This window comes from Centruroides sculpturatus, unplaced genomic scaffold (genome assembly GCF_000671375.1).
Source record: "Centruroides sculpturatus isolate CEXI.00-Female unplaced genomic scaffold, Cexi_2.0 scaffold412, whole genome shotgun sequence".
NCBI classification, from domain to species: domain Eukaryota; kingdom Metazoa; phylum Arthropoda; class Arachnida; order Scorpiones; family Buthidae; genus Centruroides; species Centruroides sculpturatus.
The window spans coordinates 568,167-589,482 of NW_019384903.1; the positions used below are offsets into that span (position 1 = coordinate 568,167).

The window sequence follows — 21,316 nt, forward strand, 5'->3', positions numbered from 1 at the left end:
CGGGAGCTTGAAAGTAGAACAGTCGCGCCCCTCTCAAACACACTAACATCTACATATCGAAAAATTCCCCAATTTGTTTGTTTTTTTCATCTGTCCACGTTTCGAGGTTTCCCAAGTCCAAAATGTAAAAATATTCCAGGGTGGTGTATCGACCGATTGCCTTACTTTCGCTCTGTTGTATAGGCCTATAACAGCCGGAAAAGTAAAACGAAGCGTATTTAATATGTTTTCGCAGTTTCCAGACTTCAAATTATTTTGTACCCGGCTTGTGTAACTTTTAATATAGTGGTTAGAAATGCAGATACTTTACACCGAAATTAAGTATTTATACACTTTATGCATAGTTCTTTTTTAAATTTAGGAAGACGTGTACGAAGCATCGGTACCATTATAAAGAATTGTTTCGGAGATTATAAGTTAACGGAGAGAACGGATAAAGGGAGAAGGGTGCCGTACGAAGAGTTCCGGTTTCGTCACGTCATTGGCCTCGCCTAATCGCGCGTACAGTCTGTTACGAAATGACAGGGCCACTCAATTAATGACATTAATAAAAAACTAATAACCACGTTAAGAAACAATAGAAGAAATTCCTTATAGGTTTATTATGATATCATAATAATTTTATCAAAAACGGTAATTAAATAAATACATAAATAAGTTGTAACAACGTTGTATATGTGAGTTCCCAGACGAGGTTCAAACTCGAGTAAACCGTGAAATTCCAGCGCGACACCAGATGTAAACAACGAGACTCGGAACTGTTCGAGTATGTGTCAAACTATCTGTCAAGGTCTTAGCGGAAGACAAACTCTAACACCAGCGCTCATAAATAAGTAAATCATTGACTCGCGAGTCTATAAAATGTTGGCCGAGATAAACCTTTTTCAACAAGAAAAAGGGGAATTTTTGATAGACGAAAGATGAAAAAGATCGTTAAATTCTTAGACGTCAAAAAATGGTAAACAACGGCCCGAATTATGAGTGTAAGTGTTATTGTTTTATAAACAGTCACCGAGCAGAGTCGACAAAGAGGTATCGGATGGACACCTCGGACCTTTCCCGCGACCGGAAAAGGTTTCGTCTCGCATCTGGAGATAAAGGCGAGACCAATAGGGAAGCGAGGAATGGGACGAGGGACCAATCCGAAATGCGAATAGTGGGGGAAAAACTATAAAAATCGGAGCTGGAAGGTCGAAAGAATCTCCTCTGGATTAAGCCTACAATTGTGCTTTATCTATTGTGTTGCGCTACCGCAGATCACCTAGGACGCCGCAGCTTAACACCGAACATCTGCATCGCCCAGCGATCCTTCTCCTCCGCCCTGGCTACGACCGATCACCCGAGCTCTCACCGTTTCGAAGGAACGTCGAGATTTTGGAATTGTCTAATATCGATGTAAGCGTGAATTCGAACAAATAAACGGTTTTTCTCTCGTAAAATACTTGTTACTCATTCGCCTCCTTCGCCACCGCTCGCGTACGCGGCTCATTCTGACGCGGGATAAATTGTACTCCCCTCGAAGTCGGCAACCTTACATATAGGATGTACAGTACAGTACTTGTCCCTAAATGACAGAGCCACTTAACACTTAAACGAGTGATTTTATTTATTATTAATAAGCGGTATGTCTACCTTATTTATTAATTACTTTGTAAATTATATCTAGCATTATATTGGTAAGACTTTTCTTCTCTTTCTCTGATTTATTGCCAAGCAACAATCATTATCACTTTTTATAATTCCATATACGTATATTGCTTTCCGTTTCTATATACGTTCTTTGCTAAGGTACTAAACGTGTTTTCTATAGAATTAAGATGGGGGCAGGTAATTAACGTGAACGCTGTTTGACAGAAACCGGCTCCAAGTTGAATTTGCATTACGAATGGTGCATTATTGGAATGGAAATTGGAAAATCTTTATTTTAATTTTTGCTGAAAAGGTGTTAGATGCATATCTAGCTCTCGCTGACATCCAATGAAATTAATACAAAGATACGTCACACCACATCTTAATTAATAGTAATCATTTAAATTATCCGAGATGATGAATTCTCTTTGTGGCTTTTATTTGAAGATGAAATTTGTTTTACTTTCTTATTTTTAGACGGTTAAATAATTTTATAACACTATACTTTTGATTTTGACACGTTTATGGCTAGACGCGATGCAATTTGCCTCGGGCTCATTGTAGAATTGCTAAGTTTCTCGCAAATTAATATTTTAAACAGGAATTCGGTGACAAGGATCTCGTAGATTTGTTTTTTGCTCCGTATTCTTCACTAGAGTTGATGTAATTTGTCACAATTTCACCAGAACGATTTTCCTCTTCTTATGAAGAAAGTTTAATTTATCCCAGATCTATATTTTGTGGTAGTTCATTCCTAATCTACTATTGTTCCGTATTTTATACCGTCCTGCGCGCCATTTTGCATATTATTTGCAATTCACGTGAAAAAATGCCCTTCTTAAATTAACGTCATCATTTGACATTGACTGTCATTTCGGAACAAACTGTATTTGAAAAAATCTCGCTTAGTGGTTGTGCCGCTGCTTGGAACTTCGATGGCAGCGAAACACTCTCTGACTTAGGAAGAGCTCAACTTTATTAACTCTGTCAAAATTTATTGTTTAACGCGCGGTTATTTATTGCGACATCGTCTCAATGCCGAGCTGCAAATTTTTCGTCACATTGTTTTCAATATTTTACTAGTGTCTTGTTTCCCTAGCCTACACCATATTTTCCCTGTTAGAAATAGAGTCGTATCGGTATGCTATGTGCTATGTAACTTTGTTCGGGAAAAGATTTTTGAATTTAAACAACGTGACTTTTTTTAGCGGAAGTTTTTTTATAGTTATCCTAGGCCTCTTGTCACGAAATTATTCACGTATTATATCGACTTTCGTCTATCTAATTCCCTTCTCGAGAATAAGGAAGGACAGATATCGGGCGACCGTAGGAATGTATATGTTTACAATTTTTTTTTCAAATTTCAACCTAATAAAGTCTTTTAACGGATGACACCGCACATAATTTTAAACTGCCAGTGCCGAGATCGCGCGAGCCTCGTTTCACCAATTTTAGATAAGTTACCTTATCGGGAAGTGACCAGTTTGTACTGGGCGGACTGTCGGAAGCCGCTGTTCCTCCAATTAAAAATTTCTTTGGGGGCGAGACAATTTCGGTAAAGTTCGGAAAAGCGGGAGATGACTAAACAGCATCGGAGATTTATCATTTATGACAGCGTAGGTTAGTTACCAGACCGTGTAGAAGATGAATATACGAAAGTACAGTAACGCCATTCGACTAAGTTTAAAAATTAAAATATCACTTACGTTATTGTAGACGACTGCTGGAAATAATATTTCGATCGCCTGGAATACGACATTGCAGAACAAAATTAAAAAGAAATATGCTAAAAATAAAATCTGTTTTTAACATAAATAAGTACAATCGTTAAATTATTTATATAAGAATTCAGCTTTTTGTGGAAAAATAAAAATTTAACACCGACTCGAAGACAATTTTACGATGGCGTCGTTCTTCGGACGTAATTTTCCGATACGTTCTTCTACCTTCTGCTACAAGCACTATTTGAATGCGCATTTTAAAGTAACTAGGTGAATACTTCTGTCATTTTACGGTTCAAATCACGGCTATAAAGAAGAACCGCGTAACGATACGAAAAAAAAAGAATTATTAGAATGTTATAAGAGAAAATCGCGACGAGAAGTTGTTAAATTGTTCATTTATGCTCAATCCGTAATATCTGATCTTTGAGAAAAAAATCCAACACCGCAAGAGGTGATAATTGTCTGTAAAATCTGTAAAATATTTTCATAAGAAATCGTAAAAATACTACAAAAGAAATGTATAACGAGTGAAGGCTGACAAGCGCTTATTTCTCTGACAGAACAGTATAAAGTTGACTTGGGAAATGACGTTTTGCAAAGCCAAAACTAAGCGACTACTAACGACCGAATAATGAAGAAACCGTTACGTATGTGATAAATAACAAAGACCGAATGGCAGAAAAATAGAAGAGGGTAGAATTTAGCGACTATCCAAGAATTTGTACAGGAACTGGTGCGACTGCGACGACAAATTTACTCGGAGGCGTGCGTTGGAAAACCGTAATGACGATCAAATACTAAAGCCTTAAATTTCCTGCAAGCTTGTTGGTTTGGAATTGCATATCCCGGGAAGATACCGATAAACCGCTTATAACAAAGCCAGAGTTAAGGCGGAGATTTAAATAGAAACAATCGAGCACTTTCTCGTATCATTAGTCGATAATCAATTTGGTGATTCCAACAATTAGCGCTTTCAACTGGACGACGGTAGTTGCCGCGGATCAAGAACAGTAAAGCTTCGTCACAGAAAAAACAAATCGGGTGTTTAAAGTAACCTACCAACCGGCCTATCGGAAACTGTTGACGAAGCTTAAAAAATTCGTCATTTTAAAGGCTCCGAAGAACGAGGAATTGAGTGTAGCCAGTAGAGAGAATTAGTAAGAAATTAATAAAGACTACCGCCAAACCCTGACACAATGGCGAAACGAATATCGGATGTCATACGTAAGAAAGGTCGTCCTACAAGTTTAGGTATTATTTATCGAACACGATCGGAAAATTTTATCCTCAAATAAAGACAAAAATTTCTTGTTAAATTTTTAGTTTTTGCGCAAAACTTAATTCTTGCTAAAGTAATTTGTTTATTTTTTGTACATAATTTATCATAAAAATAAATTTTATTTCTAGCACATTTCTTTTTAATTTTGTTATTTGTAGATGTCCTACTCCCGACGATCGAAAAATTTGGGTGGTAGGCATTGAAAAAGTGAGCTGTTTTATTATTTCAAAGTGGCTATTTTTACATACAGTATGTACACGCAATTGGCTATTTAAAGCCACGAAGTAAAAATGACAGTTTTAATGTTATTTATAATTTAGGATATCCTAAATTTCGATTATCGATATCATAGTTAGGATATCGATTATCGAGGAACGAGAATTAAAAATAATGGAATGAAGGAAAATCTCGATAGCAAATTATCAAAACTTTATAATACATCGGTGGAAAGACGTTCTCGTTCATTTTGCAATTCTTTTAATGCAGCGCGTCGTCATATTCTTACGATAAGAAAATATAATAATTTGGACATATTTTCAAAAACTTGCTTTCGTGCAAGATATATTATTTCAATTGAAAATGGCCTAAGTATGGATACGGATGATGTGAATATGTAGACAACGACCACCGTATTTAAGATCAAACTTTTACTGATGATTTTGATTGTCCCAACAAAATATTATGGGATAGGGAAAAATTTAATATGGCACTGGCGATAACTAAAAATATTGCAGATATTTGCCTAATTATGGAACTTCAATAAACATGTAGAGGAATTGAAAGTAATAGAAAGCGATGCGAGAAATGGAATTTCTCTTTTTAAACGCGAGAGTAGCGGGCTTAGTACAATTGGACCGGAAGAACCCGAAGAACGAATTCGGTCTAATAACGAGCCTTGTTCAAATAGATCAAATAAACACTTAATATTCCAAACTAAAATTACATCCAAAGGACGTCCGAAGAGAAAGACTAAGCACACCACTTTTTACCAAGAGAAATTAAATTACTTTACTTTACTTTAAATTACTTAGATTACTTTATTGATATACCTACCTATCTATTTTAATTTCATTATCTACATGATTTAATTCTTATGATTATTATTCTAATCTTATGATTTAATGATACTCCATAGTTTATTGATTAGTTTAGTGAACAACATTGTAACTGAACTTTAATAAATAAAAACTATAATTATTCATAATTGTGTAGTTATTATCAAAATATTAATTGTAATAACAGCGCATACAGTCGGTATCCGGCCAGAACGTAGGAACGTACAGTCAGTACGTATAAATAGCCACGTCCTTATTATTTATGTACTGTATATAAACAATTATACGAAGAAGAAGTCCATTGTTACTATTTAAAATAAAACAGGTATAAATTCCACGCTTTATATTAATATTTAAAATATCACTTTACTTTTCCAGATCCTACGGGTCCAACCACGAATATTAAATCTCCAGACGTAGCGTGCAGACTTACGTCTCGCAACACGAGGCCAGAATCCTGAAAAGATTTTACTTTTATTCACATTTGATAACTAAAAGTTTACGAATAGTTTCTATCGAAATGAGTGTGAACAAAGTAATCATCGACTAATTAATTAATTGAAATTTTTCTGCGACATTTTGCGATTTAATTACTTTCGGTAAAGTAAGTATAACAAGCGTAAATGATTCCCTTTTACCGAATTTATCATTAAAACCTCAGCGATAGACCAGTGACAGCTAATAAATGAAGCAATTATCGAAAGACTAGGTGGTTGAACTTACAATACGTTAATTAATTATTTTATATTAAAGTTGAAAATCGGAAAAGACTGTATGGGAACTATGGATGGTAGCAACCAAGTTTACACACACGTTTCGGAAAGAGAATCGAAACATAATTAACAAAATAGTTTTATCTTTTAGTAAAAGATAAAGATATAAACGAATTATTTGCAAAGAACGAATGAAATGTTAAAATACAACTGCCTACCTTATTCCACGACGTACTGATTTTTTCTAACCTTATTTCGCATTTGTCTAAAGACTTTTGAGAATCGGACGTCTCCGACGACTCTTCTTTTTCTTCCAATAACAAAAAGTTCTGAAAAATAAGCGAGACAAAGGACAAATTTTAACCGACTTATTTATCGAATAACAGATTTTATCTTATAGCTTTTTGTTGTCATATCCTCAAATATGTACATTGTTTCTCGGTTTTTCATATTATTCGTTTTTTATTTTTTGATTTTAAAGCCATTGGCAGAATTCCTAAAATGTACGCAATACTTTTCTTTAATGGTATTAAATACCGATAATTTTTAGACTGGTGTAGGCAACAGTCTAAAGTACTGTATAAGTACTGTACTTATCATCTTATTAAAATAAAATATTTGTTTTGTTATTCTTTTGTCGATAATTTTGTAATATTGACTAATTTACTCTGTAATTAACCTGTTCACACACTGTAATTTCTCGTGACTGGTCCGAGTGTCCGTTCCACCGAGCGTTCCGGTCGACTCCATTATGGGTTACGCTAGCCGCGTCGGGTGTAATTGTTTGATGTCTACAATACGTTATACTGTGTATAGAAATCGTACGAAACCTTTAAATATTCATTTATATAAGTTCGCGTGCTAATCATTTATAATTAAGGATACAATTTATTATGGTATAAGATAGGTAAACTTTTCTTGTACAGTACAAACCTGTAGTCTTTTAATAGATAAAAGCGCTTCGGAGACCTGATTCACAGCTTGAGGTAGCGCAAAAAACAACGAGCGATATATATTAAGAGTTAAACTAACGGTCATAAATACTAGATCGGCCGTTATCTTTCCACCGGTTAAATAAAATGTTAAAAATGGAAAGAATATAAAGGATTTCGACAATAAGAAACCCACTGCAAACGGAGGTCCCGATAACAGTAACGATGCTCTTATTCTATTCATTTCGGCTCTGTAAAGAAACAAAATGAGAAAACAAAATTAGTTATTATTATGCCATTTCTTTCGTACGGCCTTATAAATATTAGGCTACGTTTTCATCTTAGTTTAAAATGGAAGCATTTGGCCTACTTTGGCCAAATGCTTCCAAAACCCTACCTTCTGGCCGCTTCGATATTTTTGGCAAAAGCTTTTTCCCAAGCATACATTTTAATTATTCTAATTCCTGTTATCAATTCGTGTAGCAAACGTAATCTTCTGTCTCCGAGTTTGGCCGATTCTAACCTAAATAACAATTATACGTTTTAGTACCTTGTTGTAAGAAGTTAACAATACCAATAATTGCATTCTTTAATCAATATTTAGTCGAGAAACTCGGATTTACCGTATACGTAACACTTTCTAATATGTTTTTATTCATCTACTTTACTAGACAATATAGGTGAGATATTTTTCGCAATTACTTTTCCCATAATTTGACGGCCTAAATTTATTCAATAATAAAAGTAAAAAGAAAAACGCAAAGCGGGTAGATAGAAACACTCTCATTTAGAACAGTATTAATTAATTAATTAAGAAGGGTCCGGTCTGTAAGTAGCTAAGTGCACGATTTTAATCCGTTTCGTTACTTGGTTCGGAGCAATCGACTTTAAACATAAACTCGTCTTTTATTTCGAACAAAATAGTGAGTATCGCGTACAGCGGGTTCCCACAGAACATCCCACAGAACAAACACGAGAAGAAGCGACGTAAAATAACGAATAGCGATTGGTCTTCCCTCGTCTTCGGGCAACAATTCGAAACTTTTCGGAGCGCGGGAGACGTCGACATCGACGCTCGACCCGGTATATACCGATTGAATAGTATTCTTCCGAACTTCTAAACTTTCCTTCGTAATTCTAGCCTTTTATTTTTCTGACAGAAACAATTCTTTTATAGTATTCGCGAGACTGTCGGGCGGGCAATCGTTTAGTTTTGCGTCTGTTTTTCTTTTCGAAAGATGAGAGTATAATAGCAAAGGTAGAGAGTGGGCAGAAGACGCCTAATGTTGCTGGGCAGTATGGCATAAACGGATCTACAGTAAGCCGCAGTTATTAAAGGTGCTTTGAAGAAGTGCGAGGATGTAAGAAGAACGGTTTTAGAACGGCATCCAAACCGGGTCGAGGCTTGGGGATTTCTACAATTGCAATGCTATTAATTACTTACGAAAAATCTTGAAGAAGAGAGAAAAGCGATCGACATTAGACAGATTCTTTAATCCTTTCAAACGGAAAAAACATGACTAATAAATACGCAAGACCGTGTATATAGGCCTATGTATTTTTATTATTACGTATGAATAGACGTAGTAAGAAAGTATATATATATTTTTTATTTTGGGGAGTCTCCATAACGAATTAATTAAATTCGCAGTAAAACCTACGGTAAATCGATAATCGGTTAACGAACAATTCGGATAGCGAACAAAGTCTGGGAACGGATTATGTTCTTTAACCGATCACCCACTGTAGTTTTCGTGATAATAGCCCGTAGTAGGTGGTGTCGCTGGATAACCGGTCGAGTAATAATTTGCCAAAGTATAAAAGTCTAACAGCGAGTTGCTTAAGTTTCTGGGCAACATTTTGTTGCGCCATCTATTATGCTGTTTTATTTAAAAAATTTTTTATATTTTTACTATTATAAAACGACAAAAAGCTGAATTTTGAGAATAGAAATATGTTTTATAAAAAAGTTTTTAATACCAATAACGAGTAGAACCGTCATTAAGTCCGAACGTATTGGAGACACACGCGATTCCCTTTATTTCGCCACCCCTCGACCTTTCATTACTATTTAACAGGATAAATCCGCCCTATAAACAAACCTGGCAAATTTCAGAAATTTTTGACAAAAATTTCAGGAGTTATTAAGTTTCAAACAGGATAAACGTAACCCTGTCCCCCTCACACCTTAACATCCGTACGTATGGGAAACCTCCCGAATTTTTTGTATTTCTCGACGTTTCGAGGCGTCCCGAGCCGAAAAATATACAAATATGAATTAACGATCATTTTTTGATCGATCGCCGTACTTTTCTTCTATTATATATAACAGCCGGAAAAGTAAAAATGGGAATTATTTTGCAAATACAGTAGAACCTCGATTATCCGGACCTCTATTATCCGGATTTTCGATTATCCGGACTACCTTCATCCCCAATTAGTCCGGATAATCGAGGTTCTACTGTACTCTATTTTCAAATCGGTAGTTTTGTATTAATTAATAGATGAAAAATAATGGCAAAGAATATAGTCGCGTGACACATACATACATACATAGGAAAGGTACAGGCCGAACTAATAGGTATAGCCATAAATGAAAATAGGGAGGAAGGGGTAAAGATGATGAAGGAGTTAGAATAAGAATGAAATATAGAGAGATAGGATAGTAGGAAGGAAGTGACCATAGCCCATAAGAGCCAGTGAATCGACGGTAACGCGTGAAAATTTAAAAATGGGCTCTTGGTATATAAATATTTAATATTTTTAAAGAAATTCTTGAAAACGGCAAAGATCGGGCGGCCGGCTGTGGAAAAAGTTATTAAACGTACGGGTAGACAGCTAGATCGGTCGGTAACCGGTGCGGCTATTCTCTGTCATAAATCTAGGCCACAAAATTCACAGCGGATAAGTTCGAGCGATCCAACGAATTTATTCGAAACTTAAGACGTCCGCGGTACTCGCCGTGACCACTAAATATTTTAAATTTCATCCAAATCGGCCGTTGGTGGAGAAGACAACGAGACCCAAAATTAGAAGTTTAACATTTAAAGTATGGCCGAACTCCATTATAGAATGCGACAGCTCTCTGTGATCTTTCGCCCGATTATTCTGGGATAGTAAACAGTATTTCTCTAATGCCTGGTCCCATTAATATTCCATTATTAAATATCAATTTACATCAAACATGTTCGAAATTTCCCCGAGGGGGAGAGGGAGAGGATTAAGGCTTAACCGGAAGAACGGCTTCTACTGTACTATTTCTACTGTACTGTACTAAAAATTTTTAAATACTATTACTTGTAAAACTTTTATATATAGGCCTATAGTATTTGAAAATTTTTAAAACGAGACTTTAACAGAGTTAAGGGGGAGAAAACAATCGTAAACGTTCGGGTTGGACCCGTCGAAGGCCGACAGGTGCAGATTTCTCGTATTTTGATAAACGTAAAGAAATTTAGAGTCTCTCTTCACAAGTTTATAAAGATTTTCGGACGTAATTACTAAAAATTAATCGTTCGCGATTAACGCTATAATGCTACAAAAGAATTTACAAAATCACGTTGGAATTGTTTAAATTTTTGTATGTAATAAAATATTCTCAAACGTCGGGTGCAACGAAGAAAGTGCTTACCTTTGCTTAGAAAACATCTTTCCTATTTTTATCTGAAGTGGAAAATATAAGACAATACCCACGACTCCAGAGAACACCGCGTATCCCATATAATTCCACAGAATCCAAATTGTTATAATTAATTGAATTGGGCCGGTGACGACGTAAGTGGATAAATACGTGCACTGAAAAGATCCGTGGAAAAATACAACTTAAAGTTTACAAATTAGCAGATTGGACAATAGGAAAGGAAAGAAAGCGGATTTTTACAGAAGGTATTTATTTTATAACTTTGAATAAAATAGAACTGGTACACGTCAAACCACCGGTTAAATTTCAGACGTAGCAAAGCCAATAATTGTTACTTACGTTATCGAATTTATTAACGTCGTTGGACAGGAGGTTAACCATTTGTCCTATAGACGATTTTCCAAGCGAAGAATAACTCAAACGAAGCGCCTGTAATTGAAAAATAATAACTTTATTTGTGGCATTTCAGTTCTAAAAACAAAATTCGTGTCGATTCGGAGGCGAATAAAAGTAAAGCAAACCTTTCTGTAGATAGCTCCAGAACAAGCGATTCTTATTTTCATATCGAGTCTGCTCGTTCGAAATAAAAGTTCGTTGACAATGAAACCGTAGACTACAGTAAAACAACAAACGCCCGCAGCTGCTAAATATGCAAATGTATTGTCATACGTTTTGTTAACGAAATACTCTGTAAGTATTCCGATCAAATAGGCGGGGAAGATAACAACGAAACACTCCTTTAAAGAAAAACGTAAATGAAATCTCTCTGAAATCGTCAATACTAAATACAGAATTATCCGTACCTGAATTAAAAAGAATGGAAATAGGCGCAAGTACGTAAAACCAAACAGACGAATCAGACACTTGGTTAAACTCGGCTTTGCCTTTTGTAATTCTTTATTCCATTCTCTATTATAAAACGAAACTGTTAACTTTCCTATTAGAACATAATTTTAGTATAATACGAGTTAGGGATTGTAAATTTACCGACTTTTTCATTTACCGGTAATTCGGTAAATGAAAATTAAAATACCGGTTTACCGGTAAATTACCGGTAAATTTTTTTCCTGAAAAATAAAATTAAGGTGATAAAAAATATAAGTAATTTTGATTTCCATTTCACATTTTCTATTTCAAAGGTATAGAATATAAAAAATATAAAAATTAAAGTGTTATTCTAAACAAACTATAATAATAACTTTTAGAAACATAAATAAAATAATACAGAAAAATAAAAATAAAACAGAAATAATATATAGTACCTAATACCATTTTACTGATTACCATTTTTTAAAAAATAACTTCTCAAGAAACTTAAATTATTTAAAGTCTTATCTCCTAATTTTGATCTAATTTTTGTACAAAATAATCCGGGTTAGGTTAAGTTTCTAGACTTTTTCGGACATCATCTTTAAGTAATAAAAATCTTTCCAGCATGTTTAGTAAGCTATTCCACCGGGTTCTACAATCTAAAATTAAAGAAAGTTCTTTTCGTGAGAGTAATGGGGATTCCCCACGAAAATAAGGTTAGAATAATACATATTCTGCACAATCTTAAGGCATAATGTTAGAATCTTGTAATAAATATTTGTATTTAATTATTTTAAACAGTTGTTAGAAGTAAAAAATTTATTTAAGGTACAAATTTTAATGTTATTTTACAATAATATTGCGTTAATGTCCTGTCATTATGTGGTGTATTGAAAATTGCTATTAATTTAAAAAAACACTTGAAATATTTACGTATTATTATTTTTAAATATTAAAAGAGGAGATATTTACTTATTCTTTAAGAAAAACGTTGATTGTAAAGATTTTATACCTTTAAATATTTCAAAAAACTGCAGAGCACAAATCACGTATGCTAACTGGAGCTTTCTGTACAATTTACAGTGCCTCTCAAACCCAAGAAAGTTTAAATTAAAATTAAACAAAAAATATCTCATATAAAATTAATAATTACGTATATTGTTGCTTACACTTACTTGTTTTTCTTTCAATGTTCCTTTAGCTTTTTTAAATATCTATAAACACAATATTTTCTACATAAAAATTTCTAGTATTTTTCATTTACAAAATTACCGATAAATTTCAAAAATGTTCCGGTAAGTTTAACGAATGTTTTTTTGTCAATTTATCAGTTAACCGGTATGCAATCCCTAATACGAGTGAATAAAGTGAAAATAAAGATACTTAGGGGGATCGGGCGGAATGAGGTAGCTAACGAAGAAGTTAAAATTACGTAAACAATAAAAAAAATAACAAAAATATTACATTATATTTTTTATTTATTATATTTGGCGCATAATTATTTAAATTATATTTTAAAAAGTCAATAATTTTGAATGAAAAATAAATCATTAAAAAACAAAATTTGCCCACATCTCCTTCCGCTCCGCACTCGGGGCAGAATGGGGTATGATATTAATGCTCAAATATTAAGAAAAAAATACTCGTCTCGTCGCTTACCAAACTCGCAAATCAGCGCGGAATCGTCATCGTCGCTGTCAAAACCCGCACGAGACATACGAGCCCATTCTTTTGTACGCGACACGCGAACACCAACCCTCAGTCGACTGTGAGTAAGCCTGGGTGCTGTAAAGGCGATTCGTATCATCTCCTTCCGAGTAATCGTCCCCTTGTTCTTTTTTACTAGACTTTTTTCCTTTTCCTTTTCCTTTTCCTTACGGGAAACCGTTCCGTTGTGCCCCAAAGCACGCGCTTTTAAAAATCCAGTAAAGAAAAAAGATTACGATTACTTTTTGCGTTATTTCTTTCTAAAAATACAAACAAACAAATCTTTAATAAACTATATAAATTTGGTTAAATTATAAAATATATCACATACTTTCATTGTTTTAATGTCGATACACTTGTAATTTCGTGAAAAAATCACGACGCGAGGGTTTATTGGTCGACGACAAAGCGAATCTCGGTAACCAAATATCCACACTGACGCGTTGTCGCAGTCTGAGTGTAGGACAGGAAGCGAACCAATTCCCTCACCTTCCTTTCGTATGTAAAACGTCAAAAAATCTCTAGCCGAAGCCGTTTCTGTTCAAATCTTTTATAAAATTCTCTCTTATCCAGCCTCGTTCCGCACGTAAATTACCAAGTTGGGGAGACTATCCACATTTTGGATAAGATAATTGAATCCTTTTTCTTTTATAGAATTATCGCAGAGAAATTTGCATGTATTGTAAGGATGATCAGCTATTGGATGCTTTTCACGTGATTGCTAAATGCTCTAAGTTAGAAAAAATTCGAGAAAGTGTGTTTGGAACTTCTGTTATTCCGTTGGAGAATTTTTTGGAACTTATTACTAATATAAGTAATTTCGATTTAATTAATTTTGTTCAAAAAATTAAATTATTTTTTAGGTAATCTTTGTTGATTTTTTTATTTTGTTTTAGTGATCCCTTGTACGGAGTGACGTACATCGTTGTTTATTTTGCATATTGGAGTATTCGTTTTTGCCGAAAGGTGGCATTTGTTTTTTCCTTAAAAGTGTGCTTGTGGCTAAGAAGTGTTGGGAGACTATCCACATTTTGGATAAGATAATTGAATCCTTTTTCTTTTATAGGTGGGTGTAATTAATGTTTTTTTTCTTTATATAATGATGTTTTTGGTTGGATAGTTCTCCCCATGATGAATTTTGTTATTATGTTATATGTTTATATTTGGATATTTGGCTTTCAGATATTTATTTTTGATGTTTTTTGATGTTTATAATAATACTTTTTGTTTTGATTTATGTATATGTTAATTTTCTCTGTAATAATGGATGGATTATGATATTTTTTTGTAATGTACAGTACATGTAACGAATTATTGTATACCCCGCATCATGGGCTCTGTCTAGTATGTCTAAATAAATAAATAAATAAATAAATTACCAAGTTAAGATGCGAAATCGCATCTTTTTCAACGGATAAGTTGAACCGACCGATTTGCATAAACTTAAACATTAATTTTATTATACACTCGTGTCCGAAATTAAACTACCGTACTACACACAAATGTACTGTACCGTACTAGGCTAAAACGTACAGTACAAACGAATCGTCCGACTGCCTTCTCCCAGGCAAAGCTGATAAGCCGATGATGTATCAAATGCATTTCCTCACAGCGAGCCGTCCTAAGTTAGTAGACCAATGTCTGTCCGAAACGATTTCCTCGAATATACAGTTTAGGGCATTAAATTTTGTCGCTATCGCGTCTGGTTTGCACGCCATTCGATTGGTAGGACGGCACTTCACTCATTTACGTATGACGAAATTTTCGGCTATTTACCATCCACGGTGTCTATTTCGCGCAGATTTTGGGTTTGGAGATTTAGCTTTGGGCACCAGCGCAGAAAATATCTAATTTGAAAAAGCCATGCCGATGTTTTTTTTCCGATTACATTAAATGTAAATTGTGTAATTCGAGCGGATTCGTGTATATCGATAGTTACTATTAAGTGTATTCTTAATTTTCGTGGAGCATTAGCTGACGTAGAGATAATTACGCTATTCAAATAATCATTTAATTATCTCCCCGTTTCACATATCTGTCCTAATTAGGTCCTGATAAATTCGTTTCGAATGAACGGCATTCTTCTATATTTAGGCTATATCCAAATTGTTTTCGGAAAGAAGCATTTGACTTTTAACGCCTCGTTTAAAGCTTAATAAATGAATAAATCTGAAATATTAAACAAAAGTTACTGACGCGTCACAAAATACGCAACAACTAATTTTACATTTTAAATTACAACTATTAAGCAGAAAAACGTAATATTTTAAAACTTTGTCAATTAAATAAAACTTAGTATACGTACTTTTGTAATAAATCAGCCAAATGACGAGAGTCGTTTTCTTTGACGTTACAATAAATATCTTCGTCGTCTAAATCCTTTGTCTTCCTCCCTTTATTCAATAACGGAAAGATCCAACTGAAAGTATTCCATATAAATTTGACTTTTTACGGCACGCAATAAAGTATCTTTGATTTATCGTAAATATTTCTATCCGCAAAACAAATAGTCGGGTTAAACGATGAATTATAAACAAATTTTAAAAGTTTAAACGCGCGTGTGCCCGTTTACTTAAAACTATTTTCAGTTCAGTTGTTATGCGGAATAATTTGTGATTTGCCTATCATTTCTATATGTTTCTTTGTGTGTGTACGGTATGCTTTCTTATACAATAATAGTCATATAAAATAATTATTTATAAAAAGTAATAAGTTAAATAGTGTTATTTAACTTATATTAAAAGTTCATATAAACGTATCTCGATAGATAATGAAAGTTTCGGTGGTAACTTCATCTTATCCGGTTTATTCTCTTATAAAATTAAACTTAATTATTTTATTATCAAAAATAATTCGCGTATTTAAATTGACGAAGTTAGCAAATTATGCTTCAAATTGCCATTGTCGACCCGAAGATAATAAAAACAAACCGGAGACAATAAAATGCCTTTATTTAAAACTACTTTTCTTTATAAACCATTCAAATGCATTTCGAGTTCATTTATTTTAGGCCCTCTTCAGTTAAAGCGTTTATCGTAATAGTCGTATAAAGGAAAAACCTTCTTCGACCTTACAAACATTACCAGTACACCCGATACAAAAGGAAAGAAAAACTGCATAATATCCATTCTTTTAAATTAATCCTTTTTTTACAGAACCACGGGCAATTGTTTTTTGCCTAAGGTTCGGTAAACAAGGATTAGTTAAAGAAAACGGAACTGTTCCAAAAACAGAAAAATTTATCTCCAGTTGGTAGTTGACCGTGTAATAAGCTCGCTGTCACTCAACGTATCTTTTACGCGGGGCCGTGGAGAGAGAGGGCAGTTGGAGATTTTTTTCGGTCCGGAGGAAACTTAGGAGCCCGTAGAAATTTCAAGCCCTATAAATTAATCTTACTTTTATTAACAAAAAGTAAAATATTTAAGAATGTTTTTAACTAAAAAAGAAACACCCTACTTATTTCATTTGTCCAAAAACTTTTCTGGCTTAAGATGACGTTAAGAAGAGAGGACCCGTTCTACCCTCGGGCCCCGTATCGGGTGTCGGCAGTCCCGAGTATACTCCCTCCACCTTTATTTACACCAAATTTTTCACTAATACTCTAAATATTTCCAATTAATCAGTAGGTTAATTTTTGTGGGTGAGATAACGGGGGAACCAGCTAAAACGCTATAATATTTTCTGTTAATTTTAAAATTGGGTTAAGACCTCGCTTCCGTTAAACTTTTGGGAAGACTAAAAGCATCCCTAGACAGAGAAATTCACAAAGGTGTCGCCACTCAAACGCAATGTTTCATCTACCGTAGCTTCCTTTTTTTCGTCCGTTCGAAACAGCTACGCCATTCTTTAATTTTCGTAGTTTTTTTTAATTACGTTCTAATTTTTTAAACTGAAATGTCCGAGAAGAAATGGCAAAATAATTCGAAAAAGCCGGGCTTAAATGTAAAAATATTTATTTTATTTTTTGTCTATCTTTCCTATTCGTACGCGTCACGTACTGTACAATAGCGTAACTTTTAGAATAATCTCGAACGAAAGTGTGAGATTTTTCGTACACGGATATTTTGTACTTAAAGAAAGCGAATCGTCGCGATTATTTCCAAGGACGACGATCAACACCGCGCTTAACCGAAACTACGCTAAATGAATTGTATTGGTAGAAACGTAAACTAATTCGATTCTTCCCTAGATTTTGTAATAATCGTTAGTTACAGTATTGTGATATGTACCGTACGTCACGCCCGACGTCTCTTTCGTAATTTCCATTTAATAACCGAATATTGGTCTCGTTTTCTCGGCCGATAATCTTATAATTTCCTATTCCGAGCACATTAAATAAGATACCAGGACGAAATGTAAAAATGATATCTTCGGATAAAGGCCAAAAATATAAAAGTCAACTAGGATAGGATAGATTTTAAAACCGAAACGACAAAATATATAAAGTAATATATAAGTAAGTATACGGGTTTTTTTTACTTATACAAAATATTGTTTATACACCAATTAAAATTTTGTTTTCTCACCGTATATAATTGCGAAAATTACAAAATTGTAAATAAAAGATATGTCGTCATTCGTACAGGAAGTGATAAAGTTAAAACAGAAATATAAAAATATAAACGACTTTTATTAATTATTTTCAATAAATTAAATAGTAGACTAATATTTATAGTTCATTTTCGGAATTTACTAATAATAAGTAAATAAATAATCTAAGACAAAAACCGTTCGTTTAATGAAAAACGATAAACTCAGATTCGTCAAATTGTTCTCTTTCTCCGGATTTTTATCATAAGTCGATGGTTGAAAAATTAATTATAACCGTAGAAAAGGATGAAATTAAATACCCGAATATTATTTATACCGGTGTTTTGTAGCGAGATCACCCACCGCGGATCCGCCCATTGTAATCTTTAAGCGCGTTTGCTCTAAAAAGAAGCGGGTTATTTAAACCGTTGTACGTTGTTAATCAAATTATAACTCGTTTTTATCGTTTTATGTAAATCTATCTATATAGGCCTATATATAATCGAGATGGGTAGATAATAACAATAACAAGCGCAGAACCCGAACGGTTAGGAGTTGAAAGTTGAAATTTGGTACACGGTTAGGGTACGTGGTGAGAACGTACACTATAAAAGGATTTTTCAAACTTCCCCCGCGGGAAAGAGAGAGAGTTAAAAATTATTCCGATGGACTCGGCTTTTACTGTACTGTTATAGACGCGGTTTTTTGCGTTTTTTGGGGAAATCGAACATATTTTTAGACCCGTGTAAAAATTGTCAAATTAGTCTCGGAAGAGGGAGACCTAATTCTTGCACCCGGTGAAAACGGTTAAGATTGGCTGTAATCTAATAATCTAAATCTTGGCTATCGTTACTTTTTGCCCCAGCAACGCCGGGCTCATTTGCTAGTTTTATATAAACGATAGAAAAAGATTTTCCAGCCCGCTTAACCATACGTCATTTTAGCGGATTATTCTCGGTTGGAAGTAGAGCTAACGAGGAAAAAACGTTAGAAAAGACAGCGACAGACCAACAAACAATTAACCAATTATTTCTATCGTTACTCCAGCAACCGATGGAAATGCTGTTTAGTATATATTTTACAATTGCCAGTTTATGCTAGAATAAGAGTGCTTAAAATATAAATTGTCTTTGTAATATTTTAAATATTATTTAAAAGCTACTAAAATATTGTCTACATTACGGTGGATAAAAATTGAGTTTGTTTAATTCTAAGAATTTAACAGAATAGATTCGCCGGGAATATGTCTGTGGCAGTAAGTTGGAAGCGCGAGTTGTTTCAGAAGTTTTTCTTAAATTCACGAGACTTTTAAATATTTGCCAAGTTAAACGTCGAAAGTTTTCTATCGAACAGCTTAAGGAATGAACACCCGGTACCGAAAAGTAATTTGAAGCCGGAGCCAAAACGTTTCAAATACATAGAAGCCGTATAGATCTACGTTTCTTAATTGGCGTAAATACAAGGTGATTATAATGAAAGTTGGCTACTCGGACCCGTCTAGAGTCCGTTCTCGTGGGCGTATTTTGACGAAACTTGGCATATATAGCCTATTTTATATGGACCATGAGAAAAAGGAAAATGTAAGGCGTTTTCAACACGTAATTGATGCAAATGGATTGCGCATCGAACAAATGTTGTGAATGAAAGCCTTTTGCGTCTTTCAGTTTTGCGTTTTTTGTTCTTCGTGCGCCATTTTTTCGGCTAGTGGCAAAAATTCGAATTAAATATTTTTTTTTACATTTCCCTTTTCCCCTCGGTCCGTATAACGTATATGCCGAGTTTTATCAAAATACGTCCACGAGAACTGGCTCTAGACGGGTCTAAGTAGCGCAACTTTAATTATAACCACCCTGTATAATTTACTCGAATTTGTCGTCGTTGTTATATTAATATGTATTAATTAAACGAATAGGTATAAAAATTACACGAGATTAGCTAGAAATGCATTTTCCTAAGTCGGAAAAATTGACGTAAATTCAAAAATCAGTTATTTAAATTTAATAATAAGTGTATTATTTAGGCTAAAAATAATAGAATAAAACGAGAACGTTACGAACCAGAAAAACATACGAGACAAGCATCCGGCAGTTTCGAAGGGATTCGTCGTACCATTATCGACCATTCTTTATAATTGAAACTTTCGATGGGAGGATTCCTCGTCGAATAACAAATGGAAAATACCTGAACGGAGTTTTCCGGAACGCGTTTAAATAAGTAATCGTCACTATCGTTTACCAGAAGTTACGAAATAATTGTATCTACAATACTACAATCGAGGTCGTTAAACGTTTAAACATAACCTGGTTTAATTTACTAGATTTGCATCGGTTCTTAGAACATTCAATGACGTTAATTGAAATTATTGCGAAAGACGTACAAAATACTGTCTTTTCGTCTAACGCATTTTAAGTATTTCTAGAAATCCCGTTAGAATATCAGTAGAAGGCAAACCTGTGGTTTATTTTCGTAATATAAAATTTCATTTCGTCGTTCATTAAGTGAAAACGAGGAGCAGATATTTATTTTATCGATATAAAAACTAATTGATAATAATGTTTACCGCGAATAAACACAAGGAAGAAATAATAACAAGAGAAAATAAAGCGGGTGCGCAACACGCGTAAAAAATGTAGAAAAGGTTACGATTACAACGATTAGAAAAATTTAATAGGAAAAGAAGTAAATAATAAATGTAGATTTTGCGTATATAATTGTAAATAATAAAACACGCATAAAAGATAAACGGAAGTTTTTTAGAATAATACGAAAATTAGTAGAAAATATAAACGACACACTACTGTAATATCGAATTTTTAATCGATTCTTTTCTTATAAAATTAATACAGGTAATCTAAATTTTATTTATTATTAACAATTATTATTTTTTCCGTCTGAACTATTTGCTGATTAATTGGACATTCACATAATTAACCAATAAATTTTAATCTTTCGGACCAATTCGCAATCTCCTACAATTGATTAATATTCCGCCGCATTTTCCGTTTGTATAAAATAAATTATTTAAGTAAATATTAAACGATTATAAAATTCCATCAAATAAACATTGCCTTTAAACTATTAAATTTTATTTGTATTTTTGACAAGAATCTCGAATTTCAATTATACACTTTACGTTGGAAAGAAAAAAATATTTTCTATTTTCAGTTATTATACTTTTTCATCTACGAGAACGGGCAAAAGTCTTTTCTCGTAACAAAAACTACCATCGAAATTCTCATAATTTAACACCACGCTCGTCGATATTTAGTCGTCGCTTCGTCCATTATAATAATTTTA

At 33.8% G+C, this 21,316-nt stretch overlaps 1 protein-coding gene across 1 annotated transcript in view; it reads right to left on the reverse strand.

The window, feature by feature from the left end:
• LOC111631531 (multidrug resistance-associated protein 4-like) overlaps positions 1-20,119 on the reverse strand; it is a 58,491-nt gene extending 38,372 nt beyond the window's left edge. Inside the window, exons 1-10 of the mRNA XM_023375787.1 lie at positions 20,077-20,119; positions 15,795-15,908; positions 11,776-11,881; positions 11,494-11,709; positions 11,312-11,401; positions 10,964-11,127; positions 7,730-7,855; positions 7,334-7,583; positions 6,619-6,729; positions 6,058-6,144 (exon numbers count right to left, since the gene is read on the reverse strand). Of these exons, the coding sequence (XP_023231555.1) occupies positions 6,058-6,144; positions 6,619-6,729; positions 7,334-7,583; positions 7,730-7,855; positions 10,964-11,127; positions 11,312-11,401; positions 11,494-11,709; positions 11,776-11,881; positions 15,795-15,908; positions 20,077-20,087 (1,275 nt within the window). The 5' untranslated portion in view covers positions 20,088-20,119. The remainder of the gene's footprint in view (positions 1-6,057; positions 6,145-6,618; positions 6,730-7,333; positions 7,584-7,729; positions 7,856-10,963; positions 11,128-11,311; positions 11,402-11,493; positions 11,710-11,775; positions 11,882-15,794; positions 15,909-20,076) is intronic.
• Positions 20,120-21,316: the final 1,197 nt, after the last annotated feature.